The sequence below is a fragment of the Halyomorpha halys genome, unplaced genomic scaffold, assembly GCF_000696795.3.
Source record: "Halyomorpha halys isolate HHAL.00 unplaced genomic scaffold, Hhal_1.1 Scaffold185.1, whole genome shotgun sequence".
Taxonomy (NCBI): Eukaryota; Metazoa; Arthropoda; class Insecta; order Hemiptera; family Pentatomidae; genus Halyomorpha; species Halyomorpha halys.
In genome coordinates, this window is record NW_027106126.1 from 1,961,574 (window position 1) to 1,978,582 (window position 17,009).

Here is a 17,009-nt window from a genome sequence, read left to right on the forward strand (position 1 = left end):
CCCAATGCTTATAGTTCTGAATTTTATTATTATTATTTTTCTTTCTATAAATGTTCATGTCAGTACGGTATTTGACTTAGCGAAAATTCATTATTTGTTTAAGATAAAAACAATTACCTCTTACTAAGAGTTATTACATTTTTCGAAACCTTCAAACTTATACTGTATTTCAAATTTGAAAAAGATTTGTTGAAAAGAAAAGTCCTTTAACTACATTATCATATAATTAATACTATATAAATATGTAACGATAAACTTTCACAGAATATCTGGTATATAAACTCTGAAATAATGCATGAAAACCTTTTGATGTACCAATGTTCACAAATATTGTTGTGAGATTGTTTGAAAAAAAAAATCGTATGAACAGTGATGAATCTCTTATCATGCATCACTCTCTGAAAGCATGTGTTCGAAGTGCTTCTTACGTAACCATATAGCAGACATCTTGTGGTGTTAGTATGAGTGTCAAGTAAACATTTTTGAAAATATGGAATTTACTGTGACTTCTTATATTCGGAAATAAATGAAATTCTATGTTCATCAAAAAATGGTGAAAATTGAAAACGATTATGGTTTTTACGTAAAAGTTTGTATTACCTATAATCGTACAAAATATTTGCCCATTTGTGATTTTTAATATATTTTATTTAGCTACCAGTTTGTATAATTTAACAAATTAATCGAGCCAAGGAATCGGAACTCTTCGAAATAGAAGGGTGGTGTTGTAAAATATTAATTTTTTGTTATTATAGCTTGAAGTTCAGAAAACAACTAGCCCATCTCTTAGAGCACATTAGTCATCTGTACTTCAATCTTTAATCTTCAGCAATAAAATTAACTGCACTAACCAACATTATATTGAAGGACTTATTGCAAAATTACTATTTTGCAATAAAATTTTTGGTACGGATTCTTATTCACGGTTGTATTATCATAATCATTTCATAGACAGTATGAACGTGCAAGTAGAGGGTTTGATCTTTCCTGCAGGACAAGGAGTCATTTTTAAGGGACAATAATATTTCGTTAACTCATAATTTGCAAATTTGCATTTAATGATCTTTGGTAATTCTAAAAATACTCTAATATGCTTCATGAGAATCATTAATTTATTTTTATCAAAACTCAAATGATAGCTGGTAAGCTTAAAAATGAATTTGGTAACTGCAAAATTGCTTCGGATAAAACAAATCTTTAATGTTCATTGCAGAAATATTTCGCTCACCGTATTAACTTCAATGGAAAAATGACTTGAGGGTTCGTGGTAGATTTGTCATGCGTCATGAACAATTGATTCTTTTAAACAAAGTATCAATCATTTCTCTCTTGAGGTTTATGATTTATTTTTAGTCATATTTTGACTTAGTAGAAGGTTCCTTGAATGAAGGATGATTGAAGGATTCCTTCTACATTTTTTTAACAACTACGTTTAACAAAACTATTTCTAATGTAACAGTTATATCAACCATTTAGGTCCCACCAGACCGATCTGATATAATAAGTAAATAAAAAAAACAAACTTATTTCTAAAAAGCTTCTTTCTTATTTAACCTGGCTAATAATTGCAATGGAAAAGTATTTAATCCTTAGTATGCGCCAAAATTGAAAATATATTTGTTTGGTCAAAGGTATTTTTTTTTTCAAATGCCTGAAAGGTTTGAAGAAATGTTAATTAGAACCTCTTTAGAGGGAGCTATTCAACTGTTAGGAATGTAAGACATAGTTTTTAGAGCTTCTTAATACGTAATATAATTCTCGGTTATTGTTAAATGGTTAATTCGTTACGTGATATTGTTATTTATTCATTTATTAATTTCAGTCATTACGTTATAATATAATCTATAAGTACCAAGTCAACAAAAGAATCTGACATCATTCTACATATCACATTAACTTAGTTTAAGTCTGTAAAATAATATAATTAAAAATAACATCAGCCAATTAACATTTTTTATAGTAGTCTGTAAGTTCTATTATTTTTATGATGAACTTTATTATTTCACAATATTTCATCATATATTGAATATTGCACCATTCTTCGTAAATAAAGTACTTGACAACAAGGTCAAGAGTTATGTTGCGGCCAACCGCGCGGTCGCCGATCACGCCACCGCGCAAGCGCTGTTAACATCGACCGCAACTATTTACCGCTGCGGTCGGCTGTTTTGGCAGCAGTTCGACCGCTGAGAGTGATAAGAACTTCAGTTGAAGCTATCTTATTGAACACCATGCTTATGCAAGAGAGGTTCATGGAAATACATAGAGGGCCCCCTCCATCCGGAATGTTTCATGGAAGACATGGTCACCACATGATGCCTAAGCCGCATGAGATGGGCCCTCATATGCCACACAAACCGGGACATAAGCCGCATGAAATGGGTCCTCATATGCCACACAAACCGGGACACAAGCCACACGAGATAGGTCCTCATATGCCACATAAGCCGCATGATATGGGTCCTCATATGCCTCATGAGATGGGTCCTCCTCCACCTATGTTTCACGGAATGCACCCCCATATGTTTCATGGAATGCATCCACCCATGTTTCACGGAATGGGTCCACCCATGTTTCACGGAATGGGTCCACCTATGTTTCACAAAATGCACCATGAGAAGCATGGAAAGCACCATTTCATGAGACATCACAGGAGGTTTTCCTCTTCCTCCTCGAGTTCTAGTGGAAGTGATGATGAAGAAACCCCAGCTCCAGGTCATCCTCCTCCTGATATGTTTCACATGATGCACAAACGACACGGGAGGCCACCTCAAGGACCGCACGGATGGCCACCTCACGGACCACATGGAAGGCCACCTCACGGACCACACGGAAGGCCACCTCACGGACCACACGGAAGGCCACCTCACGGACCACACGGAAGGCCACCTCACGGACCACATGGAAGGCCTCATTTCATGATGGATGATATGCCGGAGCCTGGAGAAGTATTGCCTTTCATGAAGCCTATACATCACGGACCATTTCATATGAGGCACAAAAAACATAAAATTGGTCCTCACAGAATGCATCCTAAAAAGTTTCACAAAATACATGGAATGGGACCGCATATGAGGCATAATCTAAGAAGAATGCATCACGACATGATGCATAAAAAACATCACCTGAGTGATGGATCGTCTTCAAGCTCCAGTGAAAGCGAGGATGAGGCTCCAGTTAGTATCTTCAGAATTCAGCCCAGAACAGAGTAGACTAAATGGACGATAAAGGCGCAGGCTTCTGAAACTGCAGGTAACTTGACGCACTAAATATTGTGTTTATCATATTAAGTATTTGAGTTAATATTTATATATTATTAGTCATGTAAAGGGTATATCATATTTTTATCTACACCAGCTGTATTTCAGTTTTGGAAAATGTATGTGTATTTTTACGTCATAAAATAAAATATATTACTGGTTTCTACTGTTAAGAATAGTACTTATGCTTATCAACATTATCGACGTGAACTAAATTTTTTTTATAAAGTGCCGAATCATTTCTACTTAAAACTTTTTGTATATAATACGTATTTAATAAAAAAATATATTTTTCTATTTTGTTGAATTCATCTAGACAAATATAAATAAAATAATATTCAATAACTTAATCCAATGGGGTGACATTATTTGCAAAATAAAGCAGTACTACCTTTAAGAACGCTATGTATTTTACTTAACTGCGAACATTATTTCTTAAGACTTATAGAAGATAATTCCAAATTAAATTGAATTTTTTTGATTTTGTTATTTGAGATAATCAACGCAAACTTTAAAAGAACCTTATTTATGATATATATTCTGAACATTTCCATAACAAACGATTGCATAACGAACTGTGACGATTCTACTTCACTGACTGCTGATAGCAAATTCAACTTTAGTAGTGCTCCTTATCAGTTATCTCGAGAAAAAATATTATTTTTAGTCACTATAGAAATAATATTTTATATTCAGGATAGAATAGAAAATATACATAAAATTACCTTTCATTTTTTTTAGGTTAAAAAATACCGTTCTGAATTTTATATCATAAATGGAACAAGTACACGTGTTAACAGTGATTTTACATTATATTCGATAATATTATTGAACAGCAGTTGTTGATAATTATTTTAATATTATGGATATGTGCTTGGGAAATTTACCACGATAATAAATGAACAGCTCCCACTAAGAATGTTATAAATAATTCTTCAAACGTTTTAGGCCTATGAAAAAAAAGTTTTACTTTTACTCAATTAACATATATTCGTTTTTGGCACATACGATCCTTCGTTAAGAACAGTTAGGTTAGATAGTAAAAAAGTTTTTTATGCTAAAATATAGGTTTGTTAAATTCTGGAGATATAATCTTTTTAGACGGAGCCCTTCAAATAACTCTAAACATATGTCTAATCTGTAGTTTTAGTAAACAATTATATTAACTTAACTTAATTAACATACATCAGTTTATCTATTCTAATATTACCGGTTTTTTTTTCAGGTCAATACAGAAGGAATGGTAGAAAGGAACAAATTTTCGGACATCAAGAAGGGTTGAAGTAATACACTTGCGGTAGCAGATGTAGAACTATCATTGACATCAAACCAGCAACAAAACATCACTTGGTCAAAGGAAAGAAAAATGGAGGAAAACGACGGGAAAGAAATTTAAAAAAATCTGTCATTATTGAATTAATTGGTTGCTGAAATTATAAATTGTTATTTTTATTATTTATTTATTATTTGTATTTCTAAGAATTGTATTATATTAAGAAAAAATAAATGTTATTTTTTAAAATTATGACTTATTTATCATATCCCTCATGTTTCAGTTTTGTATATATTGAACTTAATGTTATTCCTACTTTGAAGCTTCTGTGAAATATTCATATATTTTTTGAAAACTAAATCATTTTTAAAATCACATAATCAATAAATTCTTGTCAAAACACCCTACAATTATTTGACAAATAATTCTGCATTTGTTAACGATTAAGTTTTTTTTTTATTTTTAACTTGCACTAATACTCTTTTTGTTGTCACCAGGGTTTGACAAAGCTATTCAGTTTCTATAAAAAAAATAAAATAATAATAATAAAAGATATGATGTAAGAATTATTGTTTAACTTCTATCATAAAAAAATCTTAAAAAAAGGAACGAAAAAGTAAATTTTTTAAATGATCATTCCAAATTCCAAAAATAAATAGATAAGTTAAGATAAATTGTTAAAAGTTCTAAAAAACCAATGCGGAAATTTTACATAATTTTGGAAATTGTTTCTATAATCGTATTCCGCCTTTGCTCTGCTTGTATTTGATGCTTATTTTATACCAATCGAATCCTTTTTTTCCATATTAAGAACAAAAGATTATTGATCATATTAAATCAATATAAGTGTTTGAAAAATAAAAAAAACAAAAAAACGGTTCTAGTAATGATGACCAAAATCTCTTAAGATAAAGCAAGCCAGATTCGTTTTTAGTATCCTCAAAGACGCTTAAATATGAATTCTCTTAAAAAACTAAAGATGTCCAAGTTGGTTCAGAAAAATGTATTCAGCAAATACCTAAGATATGGGCACACAACTTTTACCAAGTGAGCCTTGTGAAATTTTTTTTTTTGTGAAAATTCATATTTAAAGGTTTTTGAGAGCAATGAAGACAAATATTACTTGCTATAGAAATAAATAAATTGGCCAACTTTGCAGAAAGCAATTTTCGGTCTTTGTGTATATTTAAATTCATTTAATACAACCAACTATATTTTTTCGTTATTTCACGGAAGAAAGTGAATTTATCAATATATCATTACCCAACTATGAAATAAAAAGAGCACATTATTAAAATAATTTGGTATTCATTTTTTTTTTTTTTTTTTCTGAAACACCGAAAATTATAAAAACGTCAACAAGACCCCATTACTTTAATCTAGGAAACGTAGGAATGGTTTAGGTCGAACACGAAATGGTACAAAACGGACCTTTATAAGTAAATTAAAACCAGAGGTATAAAATAAAAAAATCGACAAAGTTATTTTTTAAATTGAAATTACTGTTTATCCCATGTAAGTTAAATAAAAATAAGATGAAAAAAAGAAAGATACTTTATAGGAAGAAAAAGATATCTTTTGCATTTTTGTATTCATGCAAAAAATGAAAAGCATACCTCACAATCGAAAATTTTCACAAGATACGTTTTTGACATCAAGGACCAAATTCGGTTGCGCGTATGTTGCCTAAGTTGGTTTCGGGTATAATTGAACTGTGGATCCAAATTTGATCAAATTTTCAGGGAGTGTTGTTTGGTATCTAGTTGGTATCAATTTTTAAAGATTACGTTAAATTCGCTTATGCAAGTCACAATTTAGCTTAAATTAGGATTGAAGTTGAGGATAAGTATTAATTTTATTAAATTCTGCTGACTACTTAAGCTCTATCATGCACTAAAGCATTTTTCAGTACACTTATGTTCCAAACCCAGCTCCTCCCGTATATTTTATTCTAAATTGATAAATCAAATTTATTAAAATATAAAAGTATTAAAATTAATTCTGAAATTTTGAAATTTAGGTAATTATGTATTGACTTACACAACAGAAATGATGAGGAAGCTGTACTGCCCTATGTATTTGACTGACTTTTTAGTGGTTATCGTTAATTTATATATTTATACATGATCATAAAGGATAGATAAAAAGTAATTGTGTTCTTATTTATTTAATAATTACACAGAAGGTAATAATGGTTCTCTAGTCATCTGTTAAGTACTATTGTTGGTCTCATATGAGTCGAATTCATTTCAAAAAACGAATGGTATTTAATTATTTAATTTTGTGTGATTTTCGGAAATAGGTGACTAACCAAGTTACTATATTTTATTACAATAATTCATGTTATTTTTTTAATCTGATTGCTTATCTCCTATCCGATTACTCTGTGGCTAAAAATTGGTAGAAATTCCCTGAATGTGATTTCAGCGATTTTTTAGCCATAGATCTAGCAGACTAAGTGGTTTTCGATCAAACATTAAAAAATAAATAAATTCCGGCTAAAAGTCATCTAGGATGTTATCCAATGAAATCATCGTGATTGAAATATTTGTTTCATGTATCTTGAATTCTGGAATCGTAAATATAATCTTAAGATCGTAAAGTAACACGAAATAGTCATTATTTTCAACTCCATAGATTAATCTGCGAAAGCTATTTATAAATTATATGTACTATTGAAAAACCAAATAAAAAGTAACATAGTGGATTTGGTTCTAACTTGACTCTCGAAAAAAAATGTAACTTAATTTTTTCGATATAATTTTCGCAAAGCGTGTACCGGAATATGGGCACAACTGCCAGGGCCGATATTATCAAAGGAAATAAAACAGAGACGAGATACTGATAGTACTATCTAGTTTTGGCAGATGTTCTTCATGACAACTTGAAAAATCCATTATAGTTTGTAAAATATTTGTGCTTAGGACACGCTTATAGGAATCAGTTCATTGCTCTGTTGGTGATGATTATTTCAACTCTCTAATGACTAAAAATTGTTAATAAATTTGTTTGTAGTATTATTTTTTAAAAAATATTTTTGGGGGAGGTCTGAGATTATTAGTATTTACACGTCAGAATCTACTTTATCTGAGCTTTTAGTCTCCAGTAAAAATCTCTATTTTTTAAGTCATAATATAGTCTAGAAAAGTGTGAAATTCCAACTTATCAGAAAATGAATAAAAAATAAGATAAAAAAATTACATCTTAGTCGTATTGAATTTTTAAAATATATATAAAGCAATCAACTACAACAGAAAAATAACAAATAATTATTGTGAATAAAATGTACTCAAAAATAAAGTTACTCTAAATTATAAAAAATCGGGTTAAGTTGTTTCTAACTTTTTCCGACGAGATACAGAATGTTATTTTATAATTTCCATTTTCTAGCACAAAATAATATATTTTGTGCTGGCATCGTATCAATAATTAGTCAAGAAAACAATTTCTTCCTAAAATACTTTAAAATAAATTATGAATTGACAAAATTTCAGACATTTTGATTCAAGGAAAGAATTTATATCAGGAATCTATTGACCAGGATGAAACGACCAGCGAGACATAACAAAGACAGTTTGGTACGGTACGCGCATCACACAACTTTCACTTACAATTTTGTTTAAATTTGTGGGGTTGTGTTTTTCTATTTTTGTGATTTTCGAAAAAAAAATAAATAAAGACCAAGAAAGGCGAAAATCATGAACAAAACATTTTTATTTTTCTGTTATAATAAAAATTCATATATTAGGATTTCTCGAGGTGGGAATAACGAATATAATTTTTTTTTTTTTAAATAAAACTGTTTAAAAAATGATAACTAAGATTTAACGCAATCTGGTAGTCTGGGAGTTTCTCATTAGAATCTGATATTTCTATTTTTTTCCTTCTTTCTCTTTAATTTATTCATAAGATTCCTTAATATTTTGTATTTATTCATTGCTTATCATTGCTAACAACTGTTAATTGTTTTCAAAGAAACAAAGTAAAATGTACTTTAAAGGAAGATTTATTAAAAATTCGTTACTTAAAGCCTGTCAGAGTATTTCGATGAGGATAAGACCTAGCTGATATTAAATACGGTTTAATTATAGAAAGACACGATGAGTTTAATCAATATCGTTATTTGTTTTTGAGAAAATCGGAAAAACTCTTTAATCGATTCTATAAAATAGCACTTCCGGTCAGTTGATTATATCGTTACTATCAATCTATCGATTATAAAAGTTACTATCACATTCCACGCATATACCCGCCTTAAATATGTAATTTGAGTTTCGTACATCAGGTTTATGAAGCTGTTCACAGACCGTTTTGCGAAACTAGATCTTTGGACTCAGGGTATTTCCGTTGAAAACTCAAATTCGAAATTTTGCACGATCACCATACTTTTTCTTTCTTTATAATATAGGTAAGTGAAAGTAATATTATTACTATATAATAAATATACTATAAAGAAATACTTTAAGAAATAGTGCCCAAATATATTGGATAGCAACATGAGACAGCTTATTAGTCAGTCTATCATTTGTTATAATATTAATGGATTGTAATTATTTTTCTTTGTTTTATTTTCTAGTGTAACTAAATACAATATTATTATCATAACTTAGCTAACAATTACACTATTTATTTTTTTTCCTCGCGTCTTTTTTAATTTCTATTCCACCTCCATTTACTCCATATTCCTCTTTTCCAAAAAGAAAAGAGAACAGCCCAACAAAAGTGGATCATCTAAACTGCACGAAATGCTATTAACTAGTCTTTAGTAAAGAAATTAGAACCGGGGATATAAAATAAATGCTTGAAAATTTTTTTTTTATTTGAAACTTCTTTTTCTTACTTATAAATGATAAAGTATAAATGATATTGATATTGGTTGGAAGAGCGGAAATTCAGATTTCCAAAAATTTTGATAACTATGGATTTGGATAAAATTGTGAGAAGTTTTTTTTGTGAAAGCCGATCATCGGTGAACAAAAGATATTTTTTTAATTCAAATCTAAAAAAAGTATTTATATGTGAATCTTACTTGATTTTTCCTCTAAAAATTTTATTTGGTTTACTGTACGGGAAATGTCTTTTGGATTATGTAATTTTTTTGTAGATTTTAACTCATTTAATTCGATTAACTATGTTTTGCTCTTAATCTGCATGAAAAACACGATTCGATTGGTATATAATTACCATTATATACGACATGTTTTTTACTCGCCTGTTTAATATTTTTGTAAATAAATATTTTTACAGCTATAAAGGAGTTTCATTAAAATCGATGTTTCTACGTTCCTAATCTCCCCTAGTTAATATTGAAGCATTTTTATGTGCATACATGCATGGATATAATTATTTTTGTCAACATTTTTTTGTTTTGTAAATAGTTTAATTAAAACTAGAGGTACATATTTTATTACTTATATATTTTTATGTTCTGCAAAATACTATTATCAAACGTGTACAGTCATCTAGGTATAACGAAGTGCTTTTTTTCACCTAAATTCTGTTTTTATCCTTTTAGAGAATAATCTTCCCTTATGAAAAATATTATTCCCCATAGCTCTCTGTTATATGAATGTTTCACTGTACTGATAATGAAAAGTAGTTATAAGGCATAAAATGTCAAGGGAGCAACACGGTCCGGTTGGAGTGGCTATGGACATTGTTTTCAAAAGGAGAATTTTTCTGATGTAAAATATTTCATATTTCAATATAACTAAGTAAATTATTATAGGCAGTTTATTAGCATATGTAACTAACCGTTTTTAATAGAACATTATTTTATTGAAATGAATATATGATAATCATACTTGCACATCAAAACCAAATTGATGTATTGAGCTTTCCTGGAAAATAGAAATTCCTTTAAAGTAAATAATTTTTCCGATAAACAAGATGGAACGATTGCCTGGGGTTTTGAAGATGAGGTGATAATCATTAGTACTAATTAAGGGGCAAACATTTTCGCTATAATCTGTCCTTGAAGAACAACCAAGCTTTCTAGAACCTTTATTTTATTTATTGCTGGAAACGAAAATTGGTATTATCAATGAAATTGACAAATTAATTTTTTTTTCCTCATCTTCTATTAATATTATTATCTCAAAAGCCAATACCATTGAAAAATAAAAACAATGACAAGCCGTTAAAATGTAAATTTTTATTTTTATTTTTGGTGGAGAGAAAATAAAGCACAATATTGCTAAACAGCATAAAAAATATGATTTAACATAATTATATGAAAGACAACAATTTAAATAATGCAGTTATAAAACAATTTTAAACTCTTTACTAGTTATTAGAATTTTAATAAGTGTATAGATGGAATGATTTCAAAATGGAAATTGAAAAAATGACAAATTTGTGAATGCAATGGTGCTTGAGTTTGGGATAATTGTCTCGAAATGTCGTACAAGCAAAGTAAAGAATAGTTTATATTATATTTGGAAGTTTGTTTTAACCTTAAAAAATAAAAAAATTAATAGGATATTTATCTGTTATATTTTCATAATTAAAATTATTCTACCTACGATCTCTCCGTAATTATAAGAAAACGACTAGGCAACGATTAGTTCTATATAAATCGACAGAATAACATTATCTTGAAGTTTATTTCAAGAAGTAGCTCAGTCATAACAGGGGAGGCAAGTTTATGTTTCAAAATATTTGTTATGAATGAAATAAACAAAATAAAAAAATTAAATTCCAATCAAAGTATTTGAAAATTGAAGGAAAAAAGTGGATGCACTCAATTCAAAGCAATTTAGCAATAGAAGTAAGAATCTCCTAAAATGAATATCTATTAAAATAGTGGATAATTATCCAACAATGTAGAACATATGCCTCTAAAATTACTTAGCAGTTTTGCATTAATTTTCGATAAATATTGTAATATTTCAAAACTTTTCGCAATATTGCACCATGTTGCTGCAAGCACTAAGAGGTAAATAATCTCGAACAATACATCGAGGTCAACCTTCTACGCCGCAGCGAACCGCGCGGTCGGCCGCGCATGCGCTGTAGTCAGCGACCGCACTTTCTCACCGCTGCGGTCGACAGTTCTGGCAGCAACACGACTGAAGAAGGACACGAAGCGCTCCAGAAACCTCTCCAGTGTGAATCATGCATATCCACAAAATGTTTAAGAGAATGCACAAGAAACACGGGGGGCCTCCTCCACCAATGTTTCATGGGATGCATGGAATGTGGCACCACATGATGCCTAAACCGCACGAAATGTGGCACCACATGCCTAAGCCGCATGAAATGTGGCCACATATGCCACACAAGATGGGACATCACAAAATTCACCCTCATATGTTTCACAAAATGCACCATAAGATGCATCATGGGCACAAAAAGCACAAGAAACATCATGGACGGTCTTCCTCTTCTTCTTCTTCCAGTTCCAGCGAAAGCGAAGACGAATCTCTGGTCGAAGGTATCGACAAAGTTCAGATCGGTGATGAACAGGAGGCTACAGCGAATCCTGGCGATGAAACCCCAGCACCACCCCGTGATGGTATGTTATGATTTTTTTTTTTTAAATTAGTAATACTTGATTTGGAAAACATAATTTTCAACTACAATACCGACCTAAGAATTTTTTTCTATATAAGATAGCTGTTAAGAAATAATTGCAACAGTCCATTTGTTTTCTTAACATACATGATCTATCTCATTTACGTTGAAGATAAAACTATTTGATAACAAAAATGGGGGTATTTTTATATAATTTCTATCCAGTAATTATTCTCAAAATATTCACCAGAATTATTAATGAAATGAACATCAAGAAATTTCTATATTATCAATTATGAATTTAAAACTAATCGAATTGTTAACTTAAGAGGATAAACTCTTTCATAACTCTGAAATAGCCTGCGGTTAAAAATTTATGATTTGAAGTAATGACCACCAAGTTATATAATGAACTGCAAATCCCCACTTTGCCTACTGAGCAGTGGTAAGACCTTGCACTGAAGCTACATCAGCTATCCCCACATCTCTCCCTCCTACCAACTTTTATCTTTTTGTTGGCGAATCTCCTTTCTCCTCATAAAAAAAAACAAAACATTATTTCTGTTATTAGAAATAAAAATTTCTCGCAGTTAATATAAGAACAATAATAGTGATAAATTTATTTCAGTCTTAAAAAAATAAATAAATAAAGAACTATGTGAATAAGGGGCATTCCTTTTCAAATCTTGAACCGCTATTCAAAAATCTACATTGTTACTAGAAATATGTTTAAGTTGTCTAGTTTTGAAATATTTATTTTCTTGAATACAATTTTTGTCATTTAAGGAAAAGAGACTTTTTCAGTCTTTATTTATGTTAATAAACTATTATGGAATGTTTTTATCAATAAATTAAAACGCACATTCACAAATTTGAATGCACACATCCAGAATGAAAGGAACACTATTTAAAAATATTTTGTTGTTAATATTAACTTTACATACATGCTACTTCTACATAGAATGATGTTAATGTTTCCTTTAGCAAATGGTGGTAGGACAAATATTGTGTTGGTGGGTTCAACTATTAAAGCTTTTAACATTAAAATGTTTGAGTTGTGCCTTTTTCATTGTGGATGTGCAAAATGTATATTTTAAATTAATTATTTTCAACTATTGTGCCTATTGACTAATATTTGAGGGTAGCTTGGGGTGCTCTTTGGGCTGTTACGGGCATGGGCATACTCAGCGGGGGGCAGGAGATGACAGCTGCCACCCCCCCCCTAGAAGTGAAAAAATTATTAATTTAATAATTATTTTTCTAGCATATAATACTTGTAAATAAAATAACTAATAATGCTATGTGACAATTATATGTTATTTTCTTAAAATTTTGGTTTCATTCACCTTTTTTGTGCTGAAAAGTCACAACATGATTGACTATGGCTTGCTTCTTTGTAGTTTTGATCTTGGGTATGCCCAAGGGTTAGAGGGGTTTAACTATTACAAATTTTAGCATTAAAAATTTTGAGTTGTGCCTCTTTCATTGGAGATGTGCGAAATATATATTTTTAATTAATTATTTTCTGCTAATTTTTTGCTTTTTTGAAGACATAATTGCATCTTTATCAAATAAAATATGAAATGTACTAATAAAATTTATACTTAGTATTTTAGTAACATGATTATCAGCTATGCAGGCACAAAATAATTTATTAATGATCGGAGAACTTTGTCATGGGGTGCGGTCAGCAAAGAACAACATAAATAAACAAAACAATATTTATTTATTTTATGCCGACGTTTCGACCTGAGTTTCAGGTCTTCATCAGGGCTGTAGAACAAAAGAGATAACACCAACATTTAGAGGAACATAAAATTGAAAAGGAATAGTATACAAACAAATTTGGAATTATAAAAAATATTGAATTGAATCATAAATGATAAAAAATTGATAACTGATAATTGAATAGAAAAAAAAATTGATTGATAATCGTGGAATTAGACGGTAATAGATTGAAAACAGTGAAAGATGAAATATAATATCATGTAGGTAAGAAGATATTTATAATGAGGTGTAGATAGTTGACCTATTCAATTATCAGTTATCAATTTTTTATCATTTATGATTCAATTCAATATTTTGTATAATTCCAAATTTGTTTTTATACTATTCCTTTTGAATTTTATGTTTCTCTAAATGTTGATGTTATCTCTTTTGTTCTACAGCCCTGATGAAGACCTGAAACTCAGGTTGAAACGTCGGCATAAAATATATAAATATTATTTTGTTTATTTATGTTTTTCTTTGCTGACTGCACCCCCGACAAACTTCTCCAATTCTTAATCTGTGGTCAACTATCTACACTTCATTACAAAATAATTTAGGATGAAAATAAGCTCAATTTTGATTAAAAATTAATCTGATTGCAACATAACATATATGGCTGATAAAATAACAAAGGTAATTTATTGTTCAAGTATGAATATTGATTTGCTGAAATCTCATTAAGATCTCAAAGTTCATTTATCCATTCTGCTTGGTGTTATTGTTATTTGATTATCAAACTAATTTATGTGATCTAATGGACAATTTTTATTATAATTATTATTATTTGTAAATTGACTATAGTTATGTCAAGATTTAATACTAATATTAAAATTTAGTTTTAAATATTTTAATACAGTTTTATGTTCTATATAACTTTATTAAAATAGGATTTATTTTGCAGGTGGGATGTGCAAGGAAAAATTCAAATGTAAAAAGGGAAAACATTTTAAATCCAAGGGTAATAAAGAAAAGTGCAAACATTGCTTTAAAAAGATGCGTAAGGATGCCTGTAGTCCATATTGGTACGTATTTAATATTCATTTTTAAGCATTTAATTTTAATTTACTATATTTCATTCATACTAACAGTTTTTTTTTTTTAAGGATGCACTTTAATCCTAGGAGAGAACAACCATGTAGAGATTCAAGGTACAATAAAGGAATATTTCACCTGCCGCCCCCAGAAACCAGCCCTGATATCGAAGAAGGTAGGGTCGAGACTGAACAAAATGCTCCTGAAGAAACCATTCGCCAGGCACGATTTGATGAGGTAGCTGGCCATAAGAAATCAAAAATTGTGGGCCAACATCCACTAGGACGTGGTCAAAGACGCGGTGATAGTGTTGATTATTTCATGCAAAGCATTGCTGAACAAATAAAAAAACTACCAGAAGCCAAGATTGCGGAAGCTAAATTGAAAATATTGGAGGTAGTGAATGATATGCAATTGGATGTTGCTTCAGAACCAAACATTGAAGCTGAAAACATGAATGTAGAAAATGAACGTCCCCAAGAACCACAACCAGAAACTCAATCTGCATCATAATCTCTAAATGGAACATGGTTTTAAATAATTTTAGTGTAATAATCGGTTGCTGGGATCATTAATATACACTGAGCAATATGATTTATTTGTTTTAAAAGAATTACAATAATATAACATTTGATGTAACTATTTACACTTTATTTATTCACATATATTATATACAAAAGAAAAATATATTATATATACAATCATGTTTACTTGATTTGCATTCCTAACCACCTATCTTATTCACTAGTTTATTTTATATAAAATAATATTATAAATAAAATTTTATTATATAAATTTCTGTACAAAAAGATGAAGTTCACTGATGAACTCACTATTGAGGTAAGTTTTTTGAAGGAAATGAGAATATTTAACAGAATATCACAGCTTACAGTTCCAATAAATTTAATATAAGATAGAAAATGGGAGTTGAAATTGAATGTAGGTAGGTTGTTGTTTGTTAGAGCTTCAGGGCGTAAAACCAAACAGTCATCAACTCATCTTTGTTACTTTATTTTCCCAGATATATTCCCCTAGCATCTCTGTAGGTAGGTTTCTTTTTCGTTTAAAAATTTAATTTCTTTTTATGAATAATATTTCATATCTTTTTGAATTTTATATAATTTTTAAAATTGAAACTAAGTAAGAGGAGATCATAACACAAACATAAAGGCAATCCTTCCCCGCTGGACCTGCCCCGCTAAGACCCCTGGAGAGTGATGGTCCTATACCTCATTTGAAATATTAGCTTAAAACGGGAAGAGGAGACTTTAAGATAATCGAGCAATATTTATAAAGCGCCTGAATGAATATTGAAAAATGGCATGAATGAAAGATTTTTACAATAATAATAATAAATAAAAATGCAATTTAGCAATTTTTATGGGTCAACTACCTCTTATAAACTCCCCGAAAGTATATTATATGTAATATATATCCAGCTTGACCAAAATTTTTACTGAAATTTAGAAAGGATTTTGTGCTGGCCCTACTGATTAAGTATTTAATAGACCCCATAGAATGAACTATTTAAAACAGGCTTACTTAGAGTTTTAAACTGTTGTTACTATTCTTTTAATAATTTGTATAGGCAAGATATTCTATTTATCCCCATCTTGATAAAATTATCCAATCCGTTAGTCTCATTGGCTCTGAACATGAGATAGGAATTTATCATTAGTTTTTGTCAAAATTTACTGAATTCCTTCCATCTCATTTTCATATTCGTTAACGCATGCATTTAAAATGATTCATATGGTTTCATTGAAATTTTCCAACTTCAAGAGAATTCTTCAGCAATGTAATGTAGTTGTAGAGAGACAAATATTATTTATTCATCGAATAATTAAATTTATCTTATCCCTACTTCATGAGGCCTTTCTAGAGAGAAAAATATCAAATTACTTGGTCAAAAAACTCGGAGCCAATTGTGACTTCTCCTTATAAAGGAATTTCAGGTGTTCCTATTTCACACAATTTGGAGCCATCCACAACTGAAGTTAGTTCTTAAGTTTGTTAAATTTAACGTGAAGTTAAAAAAAAAAAAAGTTAAACGATTGGTCATGAAAACTTCTTCAATGACCTTAACCCGTGACCTCAGAATAATCGAAACCCATACCACAAAATCAAGGATGTGCTCCAAGCTATCTTTTTAAGCAATC

General features: G+C 29.9%; 2 protein-coding genes across 2 annotated transcripts; both read left to right on the forward strand.

The window, feature by feature from the left end:
- The first annotated feature begins 2,150 nt into the window (after positions 1–2,150).
- LOC106679236 (histidine-rich glycoprotein) lies at positions 2,151–4,782 on the forward strand. Its single transcript, XM_014418255.3, has 2 exons — positions 2,151–3,252; positions 4,486–4,782. The coding sequence occupies exon 1, from the start codon at positions 2,232–2,234 to the stop codon at positions 3,210–3,212; it is 981 nt and encodes a 326-aa protein (XP_014273741.1). The 5' UTR covers positions 2,151–2,231; the 3' UTR covers positions 3,213–3,252; positions 4,486–4,782.
- Positions 4,783–11,490: 6,708 nt separating this feature from the next.
- Positions 11,491–15,556, forward strand: LOC106679238 (uncharacterized). Its single transcript, XM_014418257.3, has 3 exons — positions 11,491–12,049; positions 14,720–14,840; positions 14,922–15,556. Exons 1-3 carry the CDS (start codon positions 11,650–11,652, stop codon positions 15,361–15,363), a joined length of 963 nt encoding a protein of 320 aa, XP_014273743.1. The 5' UTR covers positions 11,491–11,649; the 3' UTR covers positions 15,364–15,556.
- Positions 15,557–17,009: the final 1,453 nt, after the last annotated feature.

Bases quoted from the DNA above. Each gene is read 5' to 3' on its own strand.
- LOC106679238 (XM_014418257.3), top strand. From the start codon at position 11,650: ATGCATATCCACAAAATGTTTAAGAGAATGCACAAGAAACACGGGGGG. The intron at 12,050-14,719 runs GTATGTTATGAT...TTTATTTTGCAG, and splicing joins CCCAGCACCACCCCGTGATG to GTGGGATGTGCAAGGAAAAA. The intron at 14,841-14,921 runs GTACGTATTTAA...TTTTTTTTTAAG, and splicing joins GATGCCTGTAGTCCATATTG to GATGCACTTTAATCCTAGGA.
- LOC106679236 (XM_014418255.3), top strand. From the start codon at position 2,232: ATGCTTATGCAAGAGAGGTTCATGGAAATACATAGAGGGCCCCCTCCA.